Raw genomic sequence first — 26,198 nt, forward strand, 5'->3', positions numbered from 1 at the left:
TGCAAAAATTAATAATCACTGGATCGACGGGACCTAACGTGAAGGGGTAAGTATAAACACTTAAAAACCCCTTCACGTGAGTAATGCCGCTCTCTCCGGGAGAAGGAATTTGCAGCACAACCTCGGGACCCCAGTTGCAGTCCTTCCTCACAGCCTCGAGATGGCCCTCTGTTATCGAGCACATGTACATCTACACATGCTCACATCGGCCTAGAACCGACGAAGGGTTATCAACCTTAAAATCGGACTTTAGAATACACGGGCCAGGAACATACTCGTGGGGAAGTGGCTCCGCCGGTGCCTTATCGCCGGACAGCCGGGAAGAGGAAGCTTTCTCCTTCTGCGGTACGTTTTTTGAGGTTTTTGCCATTGGTATAAGTAAAAGAGGAGCAAAGGAAGATAAAAAGATGGTGGTTTCAAACGCTGGTGAAGATGGCTCTACAGGCGGCGAAATAGAGACGAAAAAGTAACAGATAAAGTTTTGGTTTAGGAACGGGCTATTTATGGGCTGAGCAAAGGCGGTTCAATATCAGGTGATGGAGGACATCGACTGACACGCATTAAATGCCTCGGTAACCTGAACCGACGGGATAACTACCATGTACGTCATGGTCGAGATCAATGTAGGCGTCAATATATATCTAATCATACCATTGGAAAATCATATTGTTTCTCGTCACATCCTTTCCGAGAAACGAGGGGACTATCTGTATACGGTCGAAACCTATTAGTCAGCCATACAGATTAATCAAGATATTAATACTTCGATCGAAGGGTATCTGCGTAACGTAGGGTCGAGGTCTGAGGCAAGGACGTCATGCGTCGAGCTCTAAGATCGATCAATGACCATCTCGGTATTTTTATCGAGCTCATGACCAAATCGAACTACGAGGCAACGCGAAGGTTGTCAAAGATGCATAGACCAACCAATACCCGCCCCGAATATCAAGACTTCGAGTCTGAATCGAGCTCGAGTCAAGGCCGAGGTCTCAATCCAATATCGAGTTCGAGTCAATATCGAGCTCACAGACAAGAGCTGTTGCAACCGCACTAAGGGACAGAATCCTGACAGGAATTAGGGAAACGATAATTCATCATGGGTTCCTCACTATGTATTATTTATTGTATATAAAATAGGATCCCTCACTACTAGAAATCCGGTATACACCGACCAAAACAACCGACCAAAGTTGGTCGGTAATGGTCAATAACCGACCGAAACGCGACCATTTACGTGTGGACGGTATTTTAGGGGTCGGAAAGGAATACCGACCAACTTTGGTCTGTCAATTAAATTCAAAAAATAAAATATTGCAAAAAAAACCGACCGAAGTTGGTCGGTATTTTAATTATGTAATTAAAAGATTTACCATCTGGGAATCGAACCGGGGTCTGTACTGTGGCAGGATACTATTCTACCACTAGATCATTGGTGCATTTTATTTTAAGACTACCTTTTATTTGATTTATACTCTTTAATCATATTTTGGCACGAAAATAACCGATCAAAGTTGGTCGGTTTTTTTAAATGACCGGCCGAAATTGGTCGATTTTTTTAATACTAGTTTTTATTTATTTTAATTGAAAAACCGACCAAAGGTGGTTGGTTTCTTGAAAAATAAATTTCGCGGGACTCAAAAATAGTTTTCCGCATTTTTGCGCCAAAGAAAATCGACCAAAGTTGGTCGGTTTCGTAAAAATATAAAAAACAAATATTTTGCAAAACCGACCAACTTTGATCGGTTTTTTGACCGACCAAAGTTGATCGGTCGACCTTGGTCGATTTTTGCCGAATTTCTAGTAGTGCCTCTACTATAAAGAGGAGCATTGTAGTAAGCACGAAGGGGTATTCACACATTGTTGCCAAAGATTACTTCTCATATTGAAAGATCAACTACTTGAGATCATTTCACTTTATCTTATCTAATTCATTCATTCTTTTTATTTATTTTTTAGTCTTATAGCCAAGAATATATGTATTCCTGTTTCTATGTACGATTTGTGTTAAGTTATATTATATATCCTTAGAACTACTTATAAATTCAACTTTATCCGATTTTCCGAGTAAACAACCATACAATGTTTTGGTCTTCAAAGACTTTCATATCATGGTACGTATTAGCACCAAATTTTGGCCTATAAATACATGTAAATCTAAACGAATAAATCATCAAATTGCTAAACTTTGAATTACCCATACCATTTAAAAACCCTGCTTCTTTTTTTCTTGATTGACTCTTAAACCACAAAATGCCTACTACATTTTCCTCAAACTTTTCCAACAACATTACAGAATTTGTAGTAAATGAAGGCAATGGAGTTAAGGGTTTATCAGAATTAGGACTTAAAACCCTACCAAAACAATATATTCAACCACACGAAGAACGAATTACTACTAGCACAATTATCGTCGATGATTCTATTCCGATCATCGATATGTCCAATTGGGACGATAATAATCCTAAAATTTGTGAAAAAATATGTGATGCAGCTGAAAACTGGGGATTTTTCCAGATTATAAATCATGGAATTCCCCTTGAAGTTCTTGACACTGTTAAGGCTGCGACTTATAGGTTTTTTAGACAGTCTGCGGAGGAGAAGAATAAGCATTCTAAGGAAAATTCAACAACAAATAACGTAAGATATGGAACACGTTTTACTCCTCAAGCTGAAAAGACTGGGGAATGGAAAGATTATCTTAGTCTTTTCTATGTTTCTGATGAGGAAGCTGCTGCCCTTTGGCCTTCTGCTTGCAGGTTCGTATAAAATAGCGTAGAATTTAAATTATATGCATTGATAGAGTAAAACAATATATTTACATATGAAGAATTTAAATTATATGCATTGATAGCGTAAAGGAAATATTTACACAGTTAGTTGGTCACTTGCAAGATAATTATATGTAAATTGATATTAAAATGATAGAAAATTTACTATCGCATGCATGTTAAACTCTATATACCGATAGTACAAAAATCTCAATATGTATACCACTACCTCTGTTCTATATTATGTGACAATTTTTATTTTTAATTAGTGTTATAAATCTGTATTGCTGTAATAAACAATTAAACGATTAAACTTTCTGAAATATATAAACAAAAACAGAAAGTTAGTAATACTTATTTAACGAAATAAATTCTGGAAAAGCAGTATAGGAATAAATCGAGCCCACTGAATACATAGTGTGTCATTAAGGAAATTATTCCCCTCAAGTATCTGAGGTGCTGGAATATATCCTCCCAGGATAGAACGATTTAACTCACCGGAGTGTTGGTACCAAAAACGCCGGTGAACAGCGAGCCACTCGAAGGCTGTAAAACACACTGGAATTTTTGTGCAGAATAAGAAGAAGAAGATCAGAAAATTTCGTAAGGAAAGATTCTGGGATTCAAAGTATATTTATAGAGTTGCTGGCATTGTTTCTGAAAAGATTTGCAACCTTTCAGAAACAGCCATGGCTGTTGAAACAGGCTGTTTGAAATATTGCGGGAAAACGGATTTAAAATAATTCGAGAAAGAAAACGGGCCTGACCGGACCGGGTCACGGGTCATGGGTTATTCTAAATTGAATTTTTCGTTAATTATTTAATTAATTAATTAAATAATTGAAAGAAATTTTATCCGAAGCTGAAGCCGAGCTGAGCGAGCGAGCGACGACGACGGCACGAGGCTTGACTTCTTCTTAACTCTTTAAGAGCTAGAAGAAGAGCAATTATATATATACCCATCAAAAGCCTTTTCTTCCTCAAATATGGGACAATGTCCCTTTGCCAAGGAAGGAAACTCAAATATTTCATTTTTTCTCCATTTCTCATTCACCCTCTTTAAGCTACACAAGCTTAAAATCCCAACAATCCCCCACATGGATGGGGAATGGCTATAAAATAAAGGAATGCACGGAAGCGTGTGTGATTTACATGCAAGAATTAATTGCATATGGATAAGTAGGTTTTCCTTTGAACTTTTCGTAGTGAACTTATATCAGATATACTCGGTCAATCGGTAGATTTGATATCTTTGAACCGTCGAGCTTTATTGTATACCTAGACAACATAATTCACACAATCAATCCTTAGCCATCTATGGTTTTCACGGTTGTGTTCGTTTCAGCCATGAACACCGCCTGATTTCATGAGTGCTTAGAGAATGGGCCTTTACTTTCATTCCCCTTGAAGCATCTTACACTTCACACTCACATAGGTGATTTCTAAACATGTAATCCTATAGGTACACTATCTGGTCATATTCTGCCAGACTTAGTAAATTATTAAAAAACCTTTAAGCTTTGTTCACTCATCAAAAAGCCTTAATACTTTACCTCGATTTCTGAACATTGTCTTCATCACGAGAATGGGTTGAGTTATTTGACAATGTTGAACCGTCATTCATAACTTTGTTTGATCTCTTTGAACCTAGCTCATGGGATCTCCAGTCTGCTAGGTAGAGTTACCGCTATGATGACTTGTCCTAGACCTTAACCCCATTCCCTTTGATGATCTTTCAACTGCCTCTCTAGAAAGGCCTTTTTTAAGTGGATCCGACACGTTATCTCTTGACTTTATGTAGTCAATTGTGATAACACCACTAGAGAGTAGTTGTCTAACGGTATTGTGTCTCCGTCGTATATGACGAGATTTTTCGTTATACATAACGCTCCCTGCCCTGCCTATTGCCGCTTGACTATCACAATGTATACAAATAGGTGCCAAAGGTTTGGGCCAAAATAGAATATCTTCCAAGAAATTCCGGAGCCATTCAACTTCTTCACCAGCCTTATCTAAAGCAATGAATTCAGATTCCATTGTAGAACGGGCGATGCACGTTTGTTTGGATGATTTCCAAAACACTGCTCCACCCCCAATTGTGAAAACATATCCACTCGTGGATTTAACTTCAGATGATCCAGTGATCCAATTTGCATCACTATATCCCTCGATCACGGAGGGATATTTGTTATAATGCAAAGCATAATTTTGGGTATGTTTGAGATACCCCAAAACTCGATTCATTGCCATCCAATATATGTGATTGGGATTACTTGTAAACCGACTCAGTTTACTAATAGCACATGCTATATCTGGTCGCGTGCAATTCATGATATACATCAAACTTCCCAATACTCTTGCATAGTCCAGTTGTGAGTCACTTTCACCTTCATTCTTTTGAAGTGCATAACTCACGTCAATTAGAGTCTTGGCAATTTTGAAATCCAAATACTTGAACTTATCAAGTACCTTTTCAATGTAGTGAGACTTTGATAATGCTAGACCTTGTGGAGTCTTGTGAATTCTGATTCCTAAGATCACATCAGCAGCTCCTAAGTCTTTCATATCGAATTTGCTAGCCAATATGCGTTTAGTAGCATTTATATCTGCCATATTTTTGCTCATTATCAACATGTCATTAACATATAAACAAACAATGACTTCATGACCTAGAGTGTTTTTAATGTAAACACATTTGTCGCACTCGTTGATTTTAAACCCATTTGCCAACATTGTTTGGTCAAATTTGGCATGCCATTGTTTGGGTGCTTGTTTAAGTCCATAGAGCGACTTAACAAGTTTGCACACTTTCTTTTCTTTACCATGAACCACAAAACCCTCAGGTTGTTCCATGTAAATCTCTTCCTCTAATTCTCCATTTAAGAAAGTTGTTTTAATATCCATTTGATGGATTTCAAGACCATACACAGCCGCTAGTGCTACTAACACCCTAATAGATGTTATCCTCGTTACTGGCGAGTAAGTGTCAAAGTAATCAAGGCCTTCATTTTGTCTATAACCTTTGACAACAAGTCTTGCCTTATATTTGTCAATAGTGCCATTAGCTTTCACTTTCCGTTTAAAGATCCATTTCGAACCTAAAGGCTTATTTCCCGGACGAAGATCTACCAATTCCCATATATGGTTATCCAAAATTGATTGAATCTCACTATTGACTGCCTTTTTTCAAAACGCCGAACCAGAAGATGACATAGCTGCTTTAAAAGTTTGAGGCTCACTTTCAAGCAAGAATGTCACAAAATCTGGTCCAAAGGAAGTAGATGTTCTTTGACGTTTGCTACTCCTTCGTTCTTCTATACTTGGAGTATTTTCCTTTGGTTCTTCTCGAGGTCGTTTAGGTCTTTCACTTAACGACTTGCATTCAGTTTTATACGGATTGATGCTTTCAAAGAATTCAGCATGTGATGACCCAAAAGGTCATCTTATGTTTTAAAACTCGAATCTGCACTCTTAAACTTTAAAAATCTCATTTTTACCCTCCTCGATTTACGTGCGCAGTCCGGGCAGGTTTTCGGAAAGCTTTTATATCGAAAACTAATGAAAATAAGAATTTTTGCCTTAAAAGTTACTTTTAGTTGACTTTGGTCAACATTTTTGGTAAACGGGTCTGGATTCGTGCTTTGATGGTCCCGGTGGGTCCGTATCGAATTATGGAACCTGGGCGTAGACCCGGAATCGAATTTGGAGGTCCCTAGCTTAAGTTATGAATTTTTGATGAAAATTAAAAATTTGGAAATTATTTATTTTTAAGAATTGATTGATATTTGGCATTGTTAGTATCGGATCTGTATTTTGGTTCCGAAGTCCGGTACAGATTCATTATGATAGTTAAGGCATGTCTGTGAAATTTAGTGAGAAATGGAGTTGATTTGACGTGATTCGGACGTTCAGTTGAGAAATTAGAAGTTTTAAAGTGTTCTTGAGAATTTCATTTGATTTGGTGCTAAATTTAGAGTTCTAGGTGTTATTTTGGCGATTTGATCGCGCGAGCAAGTTCGTATGATGTTTTTAGACTTGTGTGCATGTTTGGTTTGGAGCCCCGAGGGCTCGAATGAGTTTCGGATAGGCCATGAGATGTTTTGGACATGGGAAAAAAAATCTGGTTTTTGCAGATTCTGGTGTCTGTCATGTCCTTCGCGTTCGCGAAGGTCCTCTCGTGAACGCGAAGAGTAACCTGATGAGGCTGAGACTTCTTCTTCGCGAATGCGAAGGCCTGGTCGCGAACGCGAAGTGATGGGGGATTTACCCTTTGCGAATGCGACCGGCTCAATGCGAACGCGAAGCATGTGCGGACCCGGGGGGGGGGGGTTGGTCGTTCTTTCAGCGCGAACGCGAGCCATTCCTTGCGAACGCGAAGGCCAGAGGGGAGTGATCATCGCGAACGCAAGCTGGGTCTCGCGAACGCGAAGGCTTGGCATCCAGTACCCTTCGTGAACGCGATTAACATTGTCGCCCAGCACTTAACAGAATCCAAAATGGGAATTTTGCCAAAGAAACTCATTTTCTCAAAAACCAAACGGTGAGGGGCGATTTTTCAAGAGTCATTCCATCCCCAAATTGTTGGTAAGTGATTCTAAACTATTTTCTTTCAATTACCCATTACATATCTTGAATTTTCAACCTAAAATCTAGAGTTTTCATGGTAGAATTAGGGGTTAGGGTAGAAAATAGGGATTTCGGGAGTTTGGGGTTAGGGTAGAAAATAGGGATTTCGGGAGTTTGGGGATTTAGACCTCAATTTGAGGCCGGATTCCAAAACTAATTACATATTAGGGCTCTGGGTGAATGGGTAAAAAGATTTTGGTCCGAACCTCGGGTTTTGACCAAGCGGGTCCGGGGTCGATTATTTTGACTTTTTGGAGAAAAAATTGGAAAATTTAATTTATGCAATATAATTGATTCCTTTAGCAATATTTGATATTATTGAGTTATTTTTGAATAGATACGAGTGGTTTGGAGGTGAATTCCAAAGGAAAAGCTGTAATTGAGAATTAAGTGGCTTTCAGAGCGGGGTAAGTATTGTGTCTAACCCTGACTTGAGGGAATTAGGAACTTTAGATTATTTGCTACGTGACATTCATGTGAGCGGCGTATATGTGAGGTGACGAGTAACTATGTGCAGCCAATTTACCTGTTTTTCCATGTTTCTCTGTTTCTCTATTTTTCTGATATTGTCTCAGTCCTATGCCAAATTGCTACGTGTTTTACTAGTGTTGTTCAAATTATCGTTCTTATCATGTTTACGGAAATTTTCTGGTGATAATTGAGTTTTATTTCAAGTCGAGATTGATATTATGGAACCAAATGTTGAAGTAAGGTTTATACTTGTTATTCTATCTCCATGTGGTTATTTATGCATTGCATTATGGTAAAGGAGAGTGTTAATGCACGAAGAGTGATGTCCTGCCATATTATGAGTATTAATGCACGAAGGGTGATGCCGTGCCATATTGTGAGAGTTAATGCACGAAGGGGGATGCCGTGCCATATTGTGAGTGTTAATGCACGGAGGGTGATGTCGTGACATGATATGAGTGTAAAAGCACGAAGGGTGATGTCGTGCCGTTTCTATTAATATTATGGTGATATTGAGAGTAAAAGCATGAAGGGTGATGCCGCGCATTTTTCTTTACTGTATTCACTATTCCTATTGATTCATAGTATATTGACTGCTCCGGTGATCATTTTGTTGTAATTCTTTATCTTGTATTCCCCTCGGTATGTTTCCCCTCCCGATATTTCCTGTTTAACTCTTCATTCCTATTATTTGCTTATACACTGTTAAATTGTACAGGTTGATTGTAGGTGCCTTGCCTTAGCCTCGTCACTACTTCGTCGAGGTTAGGCTCGACACTTACCAGTACATGGGGTCGGTTGTACTGATGTTGCACTCTGCACTTTCTGTGCAGATTTTGATACCGGCTCAGGTTGATCGAGATTTGCTATTGGTCCGCTGTCCGGAGACTCAAGGTAGATATGTCGGCGTTCACAGACCTTAAAGTCCCCATCTATCTTTTTATGTCCTACTATTTTCTTTCATTCAGACAGTTGTATTTCTTTCAGACTTGTAAAAAATTCTAGAATGCTCGTGAATTGTGACTCCAGATCCGGGTGGTAGTAATTAATACAGTTTTATGATATTTCGCACTTATTATATTTCATTTTAGTTAATTATTGTTATTTACCTGATAGAAATAAGGAATTGGTTTAATGATTCTCTAACGTTGGCTTGCCTGACAAGTGAAATGTTAGGCACTGTCACGGTCCCGTCGGTGAAAAATTTCGGGTCATGACAGTTGGTATCAGAGCACTAGGTTGCCTAGGTCTCACAATTCACGAGCAATCTTAGTAGAGTCTGGAGGATCGGTACGGAGACGTCTGTGCTTATCTTTCAGAGGCTATGAAGTTTAGGAACAAGTGTCACTTCTATTCTTCCTTGTTGTGCGGTTTTGCTTTCTCAATACTGATTGAACTCTTCTACTTTTATTATCTCGTAGATGGCGAGAACACGTACCACTTCCTCACTCCAGTGACAGCGCCTACGCGTGGCAGAGGTCAAGGCTGAGGCAGGGGCAGGGCTCAGCCTAGGGCCCGAGCAGCAGCCCCAGCAGTGGAGCCTCAGATAGAGATTGACTAGGAGGTTCCAGCCCAGACTGTTCCTGTCGGACCAACTCAGGTTCCGGAGGGGTTCATTGCTACCCTAATACTTCAAGACGCTTTGGTCCGTTTGGTGGGCCTTATGGAGAGTGTGGCCCAGATTGGCGCATTTCCCATGGCACCAGTAGTCTCTCAGGCTGAAAGAGGAGCCCAGACTCCTACCACTCCCGCTCCGGAGCAGATAGCTCCCCAGTATCAGGCTCTAGCAGCTCAGCCAATCGGATTAGTTCAGCCGGTTATTACGGCATAGGTCGGAGATGGGCTAGCTATGTCTTCTGAGGCTTTATGGATATTAGACAAGTTTACCAAGCTCTTTCCTGTTCACTTTAGTGGTGCCCCTTCAGAGGACCCCAGGAGTATCTTGACAGTTGTCACTAGGTTCTACGGAGCATGGGTATAGTGGAGTCCAATGGGGTCGATTTTGCTGCATTTCAGATGACTCGTTCCGCCAAGAAATGGTGGAGAGATTACTTGTTGACCAGACCAGCTTGGTCGCCTGCTCTTACTTGGGACCAGTTCTCTCAGCTCTTTATAGAGAAGTTTCTGCCTATCACATTGAGAGAGGAGCGTCGCCGTCAGTTTGAGCGTCTCCAGCAGGGCGGTATGACGGTTACTCAGTATGAGACCCGTTTTGTAGATTTGGCCCGTCATGCTATTCTTCTGCTTCCCACCGAAAGAGAGAGGGTGAGGAGGTTTATTGATGGACTTGCTCAGCTTATCTGATTGCAGATGGCTAAGGAGACTGGGAGTGAGATTTCTTTTCAGGTGGCTGCTAATGTCGCTAGACGAGTCGAGATGCTTCTTACTCAGGGAGGTCAGGGGTCTGACAAGAGGCCTCGTCATTCCGGTGAGTTCAGCGGTGCCTCATCTAGAGGCAGGAGTACTTTTGGTAGAGGCCATCCTCCCAGGCCATTTCATTCAGCGCCCCAGGCATCCCACGGTGCCTCAAGTAGTCGTGGCCCTCATATGCATTATTCCGACCAGCTAGCCTAGAGTGCACCACCAGCTCCTATTAGTGCACCTCCACTCAAGAGTTATTAGGGTGGTTATTCAGGTCGCCAGGTTCAGTTTCAGGGTCAGCAGTCATAGCAACCGAGGCTATGTTATACTTGTGGTGATCGAAGGCACATTGCCAGATTTTGCCCTCGGGCAACGGGCAACTCACAGCATCAAAGTTCTCATGCCATGGTCCCGGCACCAGTTGTTGCATCACCTGCTCAGCCAGCCAGAGGCAGAGGTCAGGCAGCCAGAGGTAGGGGCCAGACAGTTAGAGGTGGAGGTCAGGCCGTTAGAGATGGAGACCGGCCAGCTAGAGGTCATCCCAGGGACGTAGTTCAAGGTGGTAGGGCCCAGCCCGGTGTTATGCTTTCCCAGCCAGGCCTGAGGCTGAGTCATCTGACGTTGTTATCACAAGTACTGTTTCAGTTTGCAGTAGAGATGCTTCAACTCTATTTGATCCGGGATCTGCTTACTCCTATGTGTCGTCCTATTTTGCTTCCTATTTGGTTGTGCTCCGTGATTCTTTGAGTGCTCCTGTGTATGCGTCCACACCAGTTGGAGATTCTATTGTTGTAAATCGTGTTTATCGTTCGTGTGTGGTCACCATTGGGAATCTTGAGACTCGTGTAGATATTCTACTTCTCGACATGGTTGATTTTGATGTCATACTGGATATGGATTGGCTGTCACTTTATCATGCTATATTAGATTGTCATGCCAAGACGATAACCTTAACCTTGCAAGGGTGCCTCGATTAGAGTGGAGAGGAAATCTTGGCCATTCTGCCAGCAGGGTTATCTCTTATGTGAAGGCTCGGCATATGGTCGAGAAGGGGTGTCTAGCTTATTTGGCTTTATGTCCGCGATTCTAGTGCGGAGGTTCCTTCCATAGATTCGGTGCCGGTTGTTCGTGAGTTTCCAGAGGTGTTTCCTACAGACCTGTCGGGGATGCCACCCGACAAGGATATTGATTTCTGCATTGATTTGGCTCCGGACACTCAGCCTATTTCCATTCCGCCATATCGCATGGCCCCTCCAGAGTTGAAAGAATTGAAGGAGCAGTTGTAAGATTTGCTTGATAAGGGCTTCATTAGACCTAGTGTATCGCCCTGGGGTGCACCTGTGTTGTTTGTGAAGAAGAAATATGGATTGATGAGGATGTGTATAGATTATCGGCAGTTGAACAAAGTCACCACCAAGAACAAATATCCATTGTTTCGGATTGATGATTTATTTGATCAGCTTCAGGGTGCCAAGGTATTTTCAAAGATTGATTTGAGATCTGGCTACCATCAGTTGAAGATTAGGGCATCCGATGTTCCTAAGACAGCTTTTCGGACTCGGTATGGGCATTATGAATTTCTAGTGATGTCATTTGGGCTGACAAATGCCCCGGCAACATTCATGGATTTGATGAACCGGGTGTTCAAACCCTATTTGGATTCCTTTGTGGTTGTGTTTATTGATGATATCTTGATCTACTCCCACAGTCGAGAGGTGCATGATCAGCACCTTCGGATCGTTCTTTAGACTCTGAAAGACAGCTAGTTATATGCTAAGTTCTCAAAATACAAGTTTTGGTTGAGTTCAGTTGCTTTCTTAGGTCACGTTGTATTAGCAGAGGGTATTCAGGTGGATCCCAAGAAGATTGAGGCAGTCCAAAATTGGCCTAGACCCACGTCGGCTACAGAGATCCGTAGTTTCCTGGGTTTGGCAGGCTATTACCGTCAATTTGTGGAGGGGTTTTCATCCATAGCAGCCCCGTTGACCAGATTGACCCAGAAGGGTGCCCCGTTCAGGTGGTCAGACGAGTGTGAAGTGAGCTTTCAGAAGTGACTACCGCACCGGTATTGGTGTTACCCACAGGTTCAGGATCCTATAAAGTATATTGTGACGCATCTCGTATTGGTCTGGGTGCGGTATTGATGCAGGGTGGCAAGGTTATTGCATATTCTTCACGGTAGCTGAAGGTTCATGAGAAGAATTACCATGTTCATGATCTCGAGCTGGCAACCATTGTTCACGCGCTGAAGATTTGGAGGCACTATCTTTACGGCGTGCCATGTGAGGTATTCACTGATCATCGGAGCTTGCAGTATTTGTTCAAGAAGAAGGAACTCACTTTGAGGCAGAGGAGGTGGCTGGAGCTATTGAAAGACTATGATATCACCATATTGTATCATCCCGGGAATGCAAATGTGGTGGTCGATGCTTTAAGTAGAAAGTCAGTTAGTATCGGTAGCCTTGCATATATTCCAGTTGGTGAGAGACCACTTGCATTGGATGTTCATGCCTTGGCCAACCAGTTCGTGAGGTTAGATATTTCTGAGCACAGCCGTGTTCTAGCTTGTACAGTCGCTCGGTTTTCCTTGTTTGAGCGCATCAGAGATCGGCAGGATGACGATCCTCATTTACTTGTCCTTAAAGACACAGTGTGGCATGGTGGTGCGAAGCAGGTTACTGTTGGAAATGACGGAGTTTTGAGGATGCAGGGTCGTATTTGTGTGCCTAATATGGATGGACTTCGTGAGTTGATCCTTGAGGAGTCCCATAATTCCCGATATTCTATTCATCTGGGCGCCGCCAAGGTGTATCAGGACTTGAGGCAGCATTATTAGTGGAGGCGAATGAAGAAAGACATAGTTGCCTATGTAGCTCGTTGCATAAATTGCCAGCAGGTAAAGTGTGAGCATCAGAGACCTGGTGGTTTACTTCATAGGTTAGATATTCCTGAGTGGAAGTGGGAGCGTATCACTATGGACTTTGTTGTTGGACTCCCATAGACTCAGAGGAAATTCGATGCAGTTTGGGTCATTGTGGACAGCCTGACTAAGTCAGCGCATTTCATTCCTATGGCAGTTACCTATTCCTTGGAGCGGTTGGCAGAGATTTATATTCGTGAGATCGTTCGTCTTCACGTGTGCCCGTGTCTATCATTTCTCATCGAGGTACGCAATTTACCTCGCACTTTTGGAAGGCAGTTCAGCGTGAGTTGGGTATGCGAATTGAGTTGAGCACAGCATTTCATCCTCAGACGGACGGGCAGTCCGAGCGTACTATTCAGATCTTAGAGGATATGCTTTGCGCCTGTGTTATTGACTTTGGAGGTTCTTGGGATAAATTTTTACCGTTAGCAGAGTTTGCCTACAATAACAGCTACCAGTCGAGCATTCAGATGGCTCCCTATGAGGCATTGTATGGTAGGCGGTGTAGGTCGCCAGTTGGGTGGTTTGAGCCAGGAGAGGCTCGGTTATTAGGTATAGACTTAGTTTAGGAGTCCTTGGACAAGGTCAAGATTATACAGGATCAACTTCGTACAGCTCAGTCTGGGCAAAAGAGTTATGCGGACCGTAAAGTTCGTGATATTGCATTCATGGTTGGAGAAAGAATATTGCTTCGGGTATCGCCCATGAAGGGTGTTATGAGATTTGGGAAGAAGGGCAAGTTGAGCCTTAGGTATATCAGGCCATTTGAGATCCTCAAGAGAATGGGGGACGTAGCTTATAAACTTGCGTTGCCTCCAGGGTTATCCTCAGTTCATCCGGTATTCCATGTGTCTATGCTACGAAAATATCATGGTGACCCATCCCACGTGTTAGATTTTAGCTCTGTCCAGTTGTATAAGGATTTGACTTACGAGGAGGAGCCGGTGGCCATTCTAGACCGGCAAGTACGTTAGTTGAGGTCAAAGAGTTACCCTTCAGTTCGAGTGCAGTGGAGAGGTCATCCTATTGAGGCAGCTACTTGGGAGTCCGAATCCGATATGCGGAGTAGATATACCCACCTTTTCACCAGGCCAGGTATTTTTCTATGTCCGTTTGAGGACGAACAGTTATTTTAGAGGTGGAGAATGTGATGAATCAAAAGGTCATCTTATATTTAAGAACTCGAATCTGCGCTCTTAAGCCTTAAAAATCTCATTTTTACCATTCTCGATTTGCATGCGCAGTCCGGGCAGGTTTTCGAAAAGCTTTTATGTCGAAAACTAATAAAAATAAGAATTTTTGCCTTAAAAGTTAATTTTAATTGACTTCGGTCAATATTTTTGGTAAACGGGCCCGGATCCATGCTTTGACAGTCCTGGTGGGTCCGTATCGAATTATGGGACCTGGGCGTATGCCCGGAATCGAATTTAGAGGTCCCTAGCTTGAGTTATGAATTTTTGATGCCTAATACATGTTCAATATGATATTTAAGGCATGTCTGTGAAATTTGGTGAGAAATGGAGTTGATTTGACATGATTCGGACGTCCAGTTGAGAAATTAGAAGTTTTAAAGTGTTCTTGAGAATTTCATTTGATTTGGTGCTAAATTTAGAGTTCTAGATATTATTTTGGCGATTTGATCGCGCGAGCAAGTTCGTATGATATTTTTATACTTGTGTGCATGTTTGGTTTGGAGCCCCGAGGGCTCGGGTGAGTTTCGGATAGGCCACGGGATGGTTTGGACTTGGGAAAAAAATCTGGTTTCTGCAGATTCTGGTGTGTGTCATGTCCTTCTTCGCGTTCGCGAAGGTCCTCTCCCGAACGCGAAGAGTAACCTAATGAGGCTGAGACTGCTTCTTCGCGAACGTGAAGTAATGGGGGATTTACCCTTCACGAACGCGACCGGCTCAACGCGAACGCGAAGCATGTGGGGACCTGGGGATGGGGGGTGGTCGTTCCTTCAGTGCGAACACGAAGTCCAGGGGGGAGTGATCATCGCGAACACGAGATGGGTCTCGCGAACGCGAAGGCTTGGCAGCCAGTACCCTTCGCGAACGCGACAGTGCTCTCGCAAACAAGATGAACATTGTTGCCCAGCACTTAACAGAATCCAAAACGAGAATTTTGCAAAAAAACTCATTTTCTCAAAAACCAAACGGTGAGGGGCGATTTTTCAAGAGTCATTCCTTCCCCAAATTGTTGGTAAGTGATACTAAACTATTTTTTTTCAATTACCCATTATATTTCTTGAATTTTCAACTTAAAATCTAGAGTTTTCATGGTAGAATTAGGGGTTAGGGTAGAAAATAGGGATTTCGGGAATTTGGGGATTTAGACCTCAATTTGAGGTCGGATTCCAAAATTAATTACATATTAGGGCTCGGGGGTGAATGGGTAAAAAGATTTTGGTCCGAACCTCGGATTTTGACCAAGCGGACCCGGGGTCGATGTTTTCGACTTTTTGGAGGAAAAATAAATTTATACAATATAATTGATTCCTTTAGAAATATTTGATATTATTGAGTCATATTTTAATAGATGCGAGTGATTTGGAGGTGAATTCCAAAGGAAACGCTGTAATTGAGAATTAAGTGGCTTTAGGAGCGAGGTAAGTATTGTGTCTAACCCTGACTTGAGAAAATTAGGAACCTTAGATTATTTGCTAAGTGACATTCATGTGAGCGGCATATATGTGAGGTGACGAGTACCTATGCGCCGCCAATTTACCTGTTTTTCCATGTTTCTCTGTTTTTCTGATATTGTCTCATTCCTATGCCAAATTGCTACGTGTTTTACTAGTGTTGTTCAAATTATCGTTCTTATCATGTTTACGGAAATTTTCTAGTGATAATTGAGTTTTATTTCAAGTTGAGATTGATATTATGGAGCCAAATATTGAAGTAAAGTTTGTACTTGTTATTCTATCTCCCTGTAGTTATTTATGCATTGCATTATGGTAAGGGAGAGTGTTAATGCACGAAGGGTGATGCCGTGCCATATTGTGAGTATTAGTGCACGAAGGGTGATGTCGTGCCATATAGTGAGAGTTAATGCACGAAGGGTGATGCCGTGCCATATTGTGAGTGTTAATGCACGAAGGGTGATGCCGTGCCATATTGTGAGAATAAAAGCACGAAGGGTGATGCCATGCCGTTTCTATTAATTTTATGGTGAGATTGATAGTAAAAGCACGAAGGGTGATGCCGCGCATTTTTCTTTACTGTATTCACTATTCCTGTTGATTCATGGTATATTGACTGCTCTGGTTATCATTTTGTTGTAGTTCTTTGTCTTGCATTCTCCTCAGTATGTTTTCCCTCCCGACATTTTCTGTTTAGCTCTTCATTCCTGTTATTTGTGTATACACTGTTAAATTGTATAGGTTGATTGTAGGTGCCTTGCCTTAGCCTCGTCACTATTTCGTCGAGGTTAGGCTCGACACTTACCAGTACATGGGGTCAGTTGTACTGATGCTGCACTCTGCACTTTCTTTGCAGATTTTGATACCGGCTCAGGTTGATCGAGTTTTGCTATTGGTCCGTTGTCCGGAGACTCAAGGTAGATCTGTCGGCGTTCACACACCTTGAAGTCCCCGTCTATCTTTTTATGTCCTACTGTTTTCTTTCATTCAGACAGTTGTATTTCTTTCAGACTATTACTTGTAGTAAATTCTAGAATGCTCGTGAATTATGACTCCAGATCCGGGTGGTAGTAATTAATATAGTTTTATGATATTCCGCACTTATTATATTTTATTTTAATTAATTATTATTATTTACCGGATGAAAATAAGGAATTGGTTTAATGATTCTCTAACGTTGGCTTGCCTAGCAAGTGAAATGTTAGGCGCCATCACGGTCCTGTCGGTCGAAAATTTCGAGTTGTGACACAGCATTATCTGATTCCATTACCGTATTAACGTGAATTTCGGGATTATCGGATTTATGAACCAAAAACCGACATGCTTTACTGTTTGTAGCATATCCAATATAAACGCAATCAACAGTTTTTTGTCCGATTTTAACCCTTTTAGGTAAAGGAACTTGTACCTTTGCTAGACACCCCCACACTTTGAAATATTTCAAGTTGGATTTTCTTCCTTTCTATTTTTCATATGGAATAGATTACATTTTGCTGTGGGGTACTCTGTTGAGTATTCGGTTAGCTGTAAGGATAGCTTCGCCCCATAAACTCTGCGGTAATCCGGAACTTATTAATAAAGAATTCATCATTTCCTTTAATGTTCGATTTTTTCTTTTCGCAATTCCATTGGATTGAGGTGTGTAAGGTGCAGTAGTTTGATGGATAATTCCATATTCCGAACATATTTCTGCAAACGGAGATTCATATTCTCAACCCATATCACTTCTAATCATTTTGATTTTTTTATTCAATTGATTCTCCACTTCATTCTTGTATTGCTTAAATGCTTCAATTGCTTCATCCTTACTATTAAGCAAATAAACATAACAATATCGAGTGCAATCGTCAATAAAAATAATAAAATACTTTTTTACACAAATGTCGACTTCATATCACAAATGTCAATATGAATTAAGTCTAAAGGATTTGAATTCCTTTCAATAGACTTATAAGGATGTTTTACAAACTTAGACTCAACACATATTTGACATTTTGATTTATTACACTCGAATTTTTTCCCAAAATGTGTCTGTCCATAAATTTTGTAATTTTTGGAGATTTTTCGAAAATGAGTTTTTCAAAAATCAAAAAGTTGTTTTGACCACTTTTTAAAAAATTTCGTAAATTTTGTTTCCTCACTCATAAAGCTACAATATTTTTTCGAGTGCATTGTATGTCCAAACCTAATTTTAAATTTTAAATATTATTTTTCAACTTAACTCCAAATATAATTTTTTTTTTCAAAATTCACAATTTTATGTCCAAAAACTACTAAGAAAAAGAAGAGTTGAAGATTTAAAAAGATATATTTATGTGATGATATTTGATTAGGTACAGAGTTTTAAAAAGAACGAAAAAACTTTTGAAACCTCTGGTCTAAAATAGGTCATGCATATTTATATATCTATAAATCATCTCATTAGGGGTATAATAGAAAGTTTAAAGTTAAATTATTTTTAAATATAGAAAAATATCATTCTTTTTAAAACGAGATTAAAAATTTGTTACACATTGGCTTAATGGTGTATTTTTCTTGCAGGGATGAAGCACTAGAATTCTTGAGAAACTCTGAAATTGTAATCAAGAAGCTTTTGAAGGCACTTATGAAAGGACTAAACATAAATGAGATAGATCAAACTAAAGAATCACTTCTAATGGGTTCAAAGAGAATTAATCTTAATTACTATCCTAAATGTCCTAATCCTGAATTAACAGTGGGAGTAGGTCGTCATTCTGATGTTTCAACACTAACCATTCTTCTTCAAGATAATATTGGAGGACTTTACGTGAAAAAATTGGACAGTAATTCTTGGGTTCATATCCCACCAATTGATGGAGCAATTGTGATTAATATTGGAGATGCTTTGCAAATTATGAGTAATGGAAAATACAAGAGTATTGAGCATCGAGTTATGGCTAACGGATGCAATAATAGGATTTCAGTGCCTATTTTTGTAAATCCTAAACCTAATGATTTGATTGGTCCTTTGCCAGAAGTGGTTAAGAATGGAGAGAAGGCAATTTATAAGCAAGTTTTATACTCAGATTATGTCAAGCATTTCTTTAGAAAAGCTCATGATGGGAAAGAAACTGTTGATTTTGCTAAGATTAATTAAAAAAAGATGGTTGTGTTGGAAAAATAACTAATATTTTTTTTTATACTAATTAAGCTAATGTTTTTCCTAATTCATTTATCTTCTTGTAATGTGAAACTTTATTTTGTTTGTAATAAAAGTTTGATATGTATTGTATTTCAATTAATGTTGAATAATTGCACTTGGGATCAACTTCTTGTTGGAAAAGACCTACACATTATATTGGAATCAACTTGCATTTTTGAAGATTAATAAATAATTTTTTAATGCTTTTTTTTTCAATTACGTTCCTCGTAATTCACTTGCACCTATTGTGGACTTTTATTATGTTTCTCATAAGCCATAACAATGATTACTCAAATGGAAAAACAATTTAAGAGAGAAAGTTTGATATTAATCCAGTCTAATTTTGAATTCCTCAAAATATTAGTTCTCTATTCCCCACCACTTAAACAAGAATCAAATTCGCACATTTTCGAACTTCTAGTTTTTAGTTTAACAACTAAAATTCATTTTATTACCTTAGTTCGGTCCACGCATGTAATTAGAGTTTAAGTAATTTCAAGCTTATAAAATTGTGAAGTAAAACAGTATACCATTATTTTACCAATATTACTTAAAATTAGTCTAACATGCCTAGAATACGTATTTAGTTTTTATAAATGATTATTTAGGATGAAAAACATCCCCCACGTTCCTATAGTAAACATGCTAAAGGCCCGAGGCTGTGTCGTGGATTAGGTTTGGAAAATGACATTGTATAGTCACTATCAAAATAATAGTCATATATACATATATATATATATATTTGATACAAAAATTATATTAATTTTATATTTTTTTTGGCTACCGAATGTAAAATATGCACACTTTTTTTCCTTTCTCTTATCCTACACTTCCAGACTCCCTGACATCAATAATAATTACTCCGTCTGTTTTTAATTTAGATGACATATTTTTTTTATTAGTCTGTTTCAAAAAGAATGACACATTTATACAATTGAAAATAATTCACTTTTAAACACTTCATTTTACTCATTTTACCCTAAATGAGAAGTTTTTATAACCATACAAATGTCATGGCTCAACAAAGCTTTTACTCCTTAAGCTTTTAAGACCACAAGTTTCAAAAGTCTTTTTTTCTTTTTGTAAACTCCGTGTCGAATTAAACTAACTCATCTAAATTGAAACGGAGGGAGTACATTTTTGATGTATGAGGATTCATCTTGAATTGACAACTTTTACACTAATTACAATCCTTCTTTGTCCGGGCTTGAGACCGATAGGCGGAATTACTCCCCCTCCCCCCACACCAAACAAAGAATTAAGAAACAGAACAAAAGATATATTTAATACGTTCTTTTTATTATCAAAATGCCCTACAACACGTGATTTGCTTGTATTCTGCGCATTTCTTGTCCGCAAGCAGAACAATGGTGCGATTCAAATTTCAAGCAATATCAAAACTGGCTATTCCTCTTCTCCACTTGTGCCTTTATTTAATATTTATTGGAATCACTCAATATATTCAATAGTATGTATTTCCCTTTACTTATTCCCTCGTGATGAGCATAATCTATTACTATATAGCATAAGATGGGCAAAAAAATGGCAGAGTGGCCACGTGTCTAGGAAACATCAGCAAGATGCAAGTTAATATTAAGAGTTTAAACTTTGTACAGTGACAGACTGACAGTGTATAAATATGTTGCGCAACAACACTTAACTTGATCTACAATAATAGGTAAGTCTTCATAAGAAATTTGCTATGGTAACTCGAAAAACAGGATAATAACTATAGTTGGTTAAACTATTAGTGCACAAAAAAAAAAAAAAAAAAAAAAACTAGTGTAACCCCACAAGTGGGATCTGGGAAGGGTAGTGTATACGTAGACCTTACCCTTACCTTGAAGGTAGAGACAGGGGCGGATGTGGTGTTCTGGGGACGGGTTCAACTGAACCCATAACTTTCGATAAGAAGGAAGAGTGACAGTCCTAAATGCCATGTAGCCTCCTACTTATAAGTGTGGTGCACGACACACCCATAAACAAGACTCTACTAGACACGACTTGTAGACTCCCTAGGACAGAACTGCTCTGATACCACTTTTGTCACGACCCAAACCGATGGGCCGCGATGGGCACCCGGTACCTTACTCAAACGAGTACCAACATAACGTATCTTTTCGTATCATACTATTATAAATAACTGAGCTGGAGAGCTGCCATGAGATAAGTAAAATACAACATGAAATACCAACTTATACATAAGACATATGGGCCTATAATACCAATGTGATCCATTATATACTTATAACGTAGGCTGACAAGGCCACACAAGTATCTGTATACATGACATCTAGCTACAAGCCTCTAAGAGTACATAAGATACGCCTCTAGGTAGAGAGGTTGTTTCCGATAGATCTTTAGCTCACAAAAGACACAAAGAAAAGCAGTAGCACCAACCAGTAACAACAACAAGACAGTAAGAAAACGAAGCGAAAGGAATAACAAGTAATACTAAAAAAAATCTAACAATAATAGAATACAATACTAACACTACACGTATAACTTAAATCCTACATACATCAAAAACAATAAACAAATTCAAACCAACAATTATTTCCAATTTAAATTACAAATCCTCATCATCAACCTTGTCTTGAGCACTTTCAAAACCAAACCACATTCTGGTTTTACAAAACTCCATGAAAAAGTACCAAGCAATGGCAAAAACAGTGAGCAATGCACTGACTATATACACAGTCCTATGAGCAACAACCATAACATAAACCAGAAAACAAGAAGGAACAAAACACATAACCAATAGTCCTGGCATTGACAATGGCACTTGATATGGTCTTTTAGCATTAGGCATTTTCCTTCTCAACCACAAAAACGACGCGAATTCGAGCAACATCCCAAGACTATACAAGAAATTCACAGATGATACGATGTCTGCAAATGTCAAGTATGACACAACCAATGCTACTAATGTTGGTACACAAATTCCAATCCAAGGTGTGTTAAACCATTCTGATCTTACACCGAAAACTCGAGGCAACAACCCCATTTCAGCCATTCCAAGAATTTGGTAAGCACAACTACTCAATTGAGCCTCATATAAACCAATAACTGACAACACAATTCCAAGTTCCATCCAATATTTCAACCAATTCCCAGCAATCATAGCAGCCAAATTGGCAAAATAACCATCAGTCCATTTACCTTGTTCCAATGGCACAGCTCCAGTAGTGCCCAAAAGGGGTAACACATAACTAAAACATGTAACAATTCCAGCTGAAAAAAGGGCTTTAGGAAATGTCTTTTGAGGTTGTTCAACTTCACCAGCTAAAGTACTAGCATTATCCCAAAAATTCAAGTTCCAAAAAAGGGTATTAAAGAACAAGTTCCAATCTTTTTTAACACCCTTTTGGCCTAAACTTAACCATCTACTAGGATCAATCTTGGGAATTGAAAATAAGGTAATTAACCAAAATGGACAAAGGGAAAGTACACCTAGTACAACAGCAGTGTAACCAACTATAGACAAACCTAAATAATTCAAGAATGACAAGAACATAGTGATCAAGAAAATAGCAATATACCTAGGAAAACCAGAAGAAAGAATAGGAAAAACCAACTTAATATAATCTAAGCAAAGAACTGGATAAGAAGCTAAGTTACAAACAGCACTAAGTAATTTCCACGAGCCCATTAAAGAACCCCAAAATGGGCCAAAGGCTTTATCAGCCCAAATGACAAATCCACCATTACCTGGGAAAGTAGTGGCAAGTTCAGCTGTAACAAGAGCTTCAGGTACACTCCAAATAAATGGGAAGATTAAAAATCCAAGAATTGCTAGTAAAGGACCAGCTGCACCAATTGCTGCTTCTGCACCATAAGGCCCACCAGAAACCTCAAAAAAGATTATGAATATAAGTGGGATTAGAGCTAATTTCATGGATTTTTTTGTGGGGGTGGGGGTTGGGGTTTTGGGGGTGTTGGGTTGTTCTTCATCTTCAAGAAGGGATTGAGATGAAGAAGAGATTTGAGGAGGTGTCATTCTGAGTTGTTGCAATGGAAGAGAGAGACTTTTTTGCCTTTTTCTCTTTCCAAAGATGGGAATTTGAAGGTTGTATAGTGAAGATTTGGTGGAAGAGAAGATTCTTTTATATCTAGATTTAGATGCAATTTGAGTACTATATTATTGTTGGGTCCAATTTTGACATTTTCATTGTTATATGGATTGTGATCCTAAAACTTCTCATGTTAGCTTTTTGTTCTAATTTTTGGTCAAACGGAAAAAAATATCAACTCTTATTTGTTCAGTATACCAAATATATATTTTACTTTTATTTATCCATATTAGCAAATCAAGAAAAAATTTAATTTTATTTTATTTTATCCTTATTATTAACTAATTATATCCCAAATTATTTTCTACTCTCTTCGATCTACTTTAAGTAATTTTTTGGTTCTCTTTTGTGATCCACGATATTTAATTCTTTTCATATATCATGAGGGAATTAACTTTTTATTTCCAAAGTTTTCCTTGGAGTAAAGAGCCTAGGAGTAGTTTGTTATATTTTCAAAGCAAATTAAGGTTAATATTATCAATTTCTTTATTAATTAATGCTAAAATGTGAATTTCTTAATATGTGCGAAAAATGCCAAACATTACTTAAAGTGGACCGGAAGGAGTAATATTTTTTGAAATATTTTTATTATTACGGATAAAGTTATAAAATACACACTTTATTTATTTTTTCTTAAAAAGGGTAATGTCAAAAGTGAACAACTAAAAATAAACCGAGAGAATACAATATTTTTATGTAATGTGAATCTGAATCATATCAAATTAGCAACTTCTGGTACATATCAAGAGCATATTATTTTGAGCTTCCTGACATAAGTGGCCAAAACATATATTAGTCGATGGCCCAAAGTTTTACATTATAATTTTTAGCCAAAAACAAATAACATATGCTAACCAACAAATAGTTTTAAGCGCCCTTTTGTCCCTCATTCACTAGTCCTTTCCTTCTAACCAACAGTAACAATTGCCTGATTTTTAGAAATACAATTAGTTGATTTTAGATAAAAACAATGAAAGCATCTCGAAAAATAGTAAAGATAAATTTGCAATGAGAAATTACTATTTTGATGCACCTAACATAGAAAAATCAAAGGACCTATAACTCTTCCTCATTGGCGGCCTTAGCCATTATCGATCACATTAACTTCTCTTTTACAATTCCATCTCTTCTTTTATTGGCTCACCAAAAATAACCCAAAGACCGGAAAATTCTCATAGTTAAAATTTTGTGTGTGTGTGTGTGTGTGTGTGTGTGTATATATATATATATATATATATATATATATATATATATATATATATATATATTAGGTTGGGTCATTCCTATTTTAATTTGATTATTATTTATTAGACTGAAAAATAAAAGAATGCTATCGAAAAGTTATAGTTTTCGGTCATTATATTTTTATGTGAGTTACTAGCAGTTTTTATGAACTTTATGTGAGAAAACATAGTTATATGACTTTGATAAAAAAAATTATAATTATATGACCATTTGTTAAATTTATCTTTCACTATCACGAGCCTACCCTTTTTCCAAAGATATATATTTAAAAGCATTTCTTTATATGGAGAAAATCCTTTATGTATAAAAAAAACAAAAAGAACTATCAATCGCTAAAATGCAAGTGTGGTGTTTGGTGTCATTTTCTGTGATGATCCAAAAGGTCATCTTATATTTTAGAACTCGAATTTGCACTCTTAAACCTTAAAAATCTTATTTTTACCCTTCTCGATTTTGCGTGCGCAGTCCGGGTATGTTTCCGGAAAGCTTTTATGTTGAAAATCGATGAAAATAAGAATTTATGCCTTAAAAGTTGATTTTAGTTAATTTCGGTTAATATTTTTGGTAAACGAGCCCGTATCTATAGTTTGACGGTCCCGGTGGGTCCGTATCAAATTATGGGACCTGGGCGTATGACCGGAATCGAATTTGGAGATCCCTAGCTCAAGTTATGAATTTTTGATGAAAATTAAAAGTTTGGAAATTATTTGTTTTTAAGAATTGATTGATATTTGGCATTGTTAGTATCGGGTCTATAGTTTGGTTTTGGAGCCCGGTACAGGTTCATTATGATATTTAAGACATGTCTGTGAAATTTGGTGAGAAACGGAGTTGATTTGACGTGATTCGGGCGTCCAGTTGAGAAGATTAGAATTTTTAAAGCATTCTTGAGAATTTCATTTGATTTGGTGCTAAATTCGGAGTTCTAGGTGTTATTCTACCGATTTGATCGTGCGAGTAGATCCGTATGATATTTTTAGACTTGTGTGCATGTTTGATTTGGTGCCCCGAGGGCTCGGGTTAGTTTCGGATAAGCTACGGGGTGATTTGCACTTAGAAAATCTGAGATTGTGCTGTAGCAGCTGTTCAGGTGTGCCCTTCTTCACGTTTGCATAGGTAGTGTCGCGAACGCGAAAAGTAAAATGGGGGCAGAAAAATTTTCTACTTCGCGAATGCGAAGGACTGGTCGCGAACGCGAAGCGTTAGGGGTGGTACCCTTCGTGAACGCGATCTGTCTCACGCGAACGCGATAGTTTAAGGGACCTGGGGGAGGGGGTCATGTTCTTCTATGCGAACGCGTCCACTAGGTCGCGAACGCGAAGGCTTGGGGGAGCTGCCTTACGCGAACGTATAGAAAGACTTGCGAAGGCCTCAGGCCGCTGTGCATCGTGATCGCGACAGGCCTCTCGCGAACGCGATGAAGGCTTGTCCAGCGACTTAAAACAGACTCTAAACACGGGTTTAAGCCATTTTTTCAATATTTTTCAAGAACCAAACGGGTAGAGGGGATTTTCCAAGATCCATTTCTTCCCCAAATTGTTGGTAAGTGATTCTAAATCATTTTCTTTCAATTACCCATTATATTTCTTGAATTATCAACCTAAAATCTAAAATTTTCATGGTAGAATTAGGGGTTAGGGTAGAAACTAGAAATTTTGGGGATTTAGACCTCGATTTGAGGTCGGATTCCAAAACTAATTATATATTCGGGCTCGGGGGTGAATGGGTAAAAGAATTTTGATCCGAATCTCGGGTTTTGACCAAGCGGGCCCGGAGTCGATTTTTCGACTTTTTGGAGAAAAAATTTGGGAAATTTAATTTATGAAATATAAGTGATTCCTTTAGAAATATTTGATATTATTTAGTCATTTTTGAATAGATACGAGTGGTTTGGAGGTGAATTCCAAAGAAAAAGCTGTGATTGAGA

The 26,198-nt window shown here is 38.8% G+C and overlaps 2 protein-coding genes across 2 annotated transcripts; one reads left to right on the forward strand and one right to left on the reverse strand.

The window, feature by feature from the left end:
* The first annotated feature begins 2,250 nt into the window (after window positions 1-2,250).
* Window positions 2,251-18,908, forward strand: LOC104101576 (feruloyl CoA ortho-hydroxylase F6H1-3-like). Its single transcript, XM_070189949.1, has 2 exons — window positions 2,251-2,756; window positions 18,332-18,908. Exons 1-2 carry the CDS (start codon window positions 2,251-2,253, stop codon window positions 18,906-18,908), a joined length of 1,083 nt encoding a protein of 360 aa, XP_070046050.1.
* A 2,585-nt stretch (window positions 18,909-21,493) lies between these two features.
* On the reverse strand, window positions 21,494-23,110 carry LOC104103324 (probable polyamine transporter At3g13620). The gene has a single exon (XM_009611222.2). The coding sequence runs from the start codon at window positions 22,951-22,953 to the stop codon at window positions 21,523-21,525; it is 1,431 nt and encodes a 476-aa protein (XP_009609517.2). The 5' UTR covers window positions 22,954-23,110; the 3' UTR covers window positions 21,494-21,522.
* Between the last annotated feature and the right edge of the window lie 3,088 nt (window positions 23,111-26,198).

Source organism: Nicotiana tomentosiformis, chromosome 11 (assembly GCF_000390325.3).
Source record: "Nicotiana tomentosiformis chromosome 11, ASM39032v3, whole genome shotgun sequence".
NCBI classification, from domain to species: domain Eukaryota; kingdom Viridiplantae; phylum Streptophyta; class Magnoliopsida; order Solanales; family Solanaceae; genus Nicotiana; species Nicotiana tomentosiformis.

What these genes read in the sequence shown, in the direction of transcription:
- LOC104101576 (XM_070189949.1), top strand. Translation starts at nt 2,251, where the DNA reads ATGCCTACTACATTTTCCTCAAACTTTTCCAACAACATTACAGAATTT. An exon ending in CTTTGGCCTTCTGCTTGCAG is followed by an intron (nt 2,757 to 18,331) that starts GTTCGTATAAAA and finishes TTTTTCTTGCAG; the next exon opens with GGATGAAGCACTAGAATTCT.
- LOC104103324 (XM_009611222.2), bottom strand. Translation starts at nt 22,953, where the DNA reads ATGACACCTCCTCAAATCTCTTCTTCATCTCAATCCCTTCTTGAAGAT.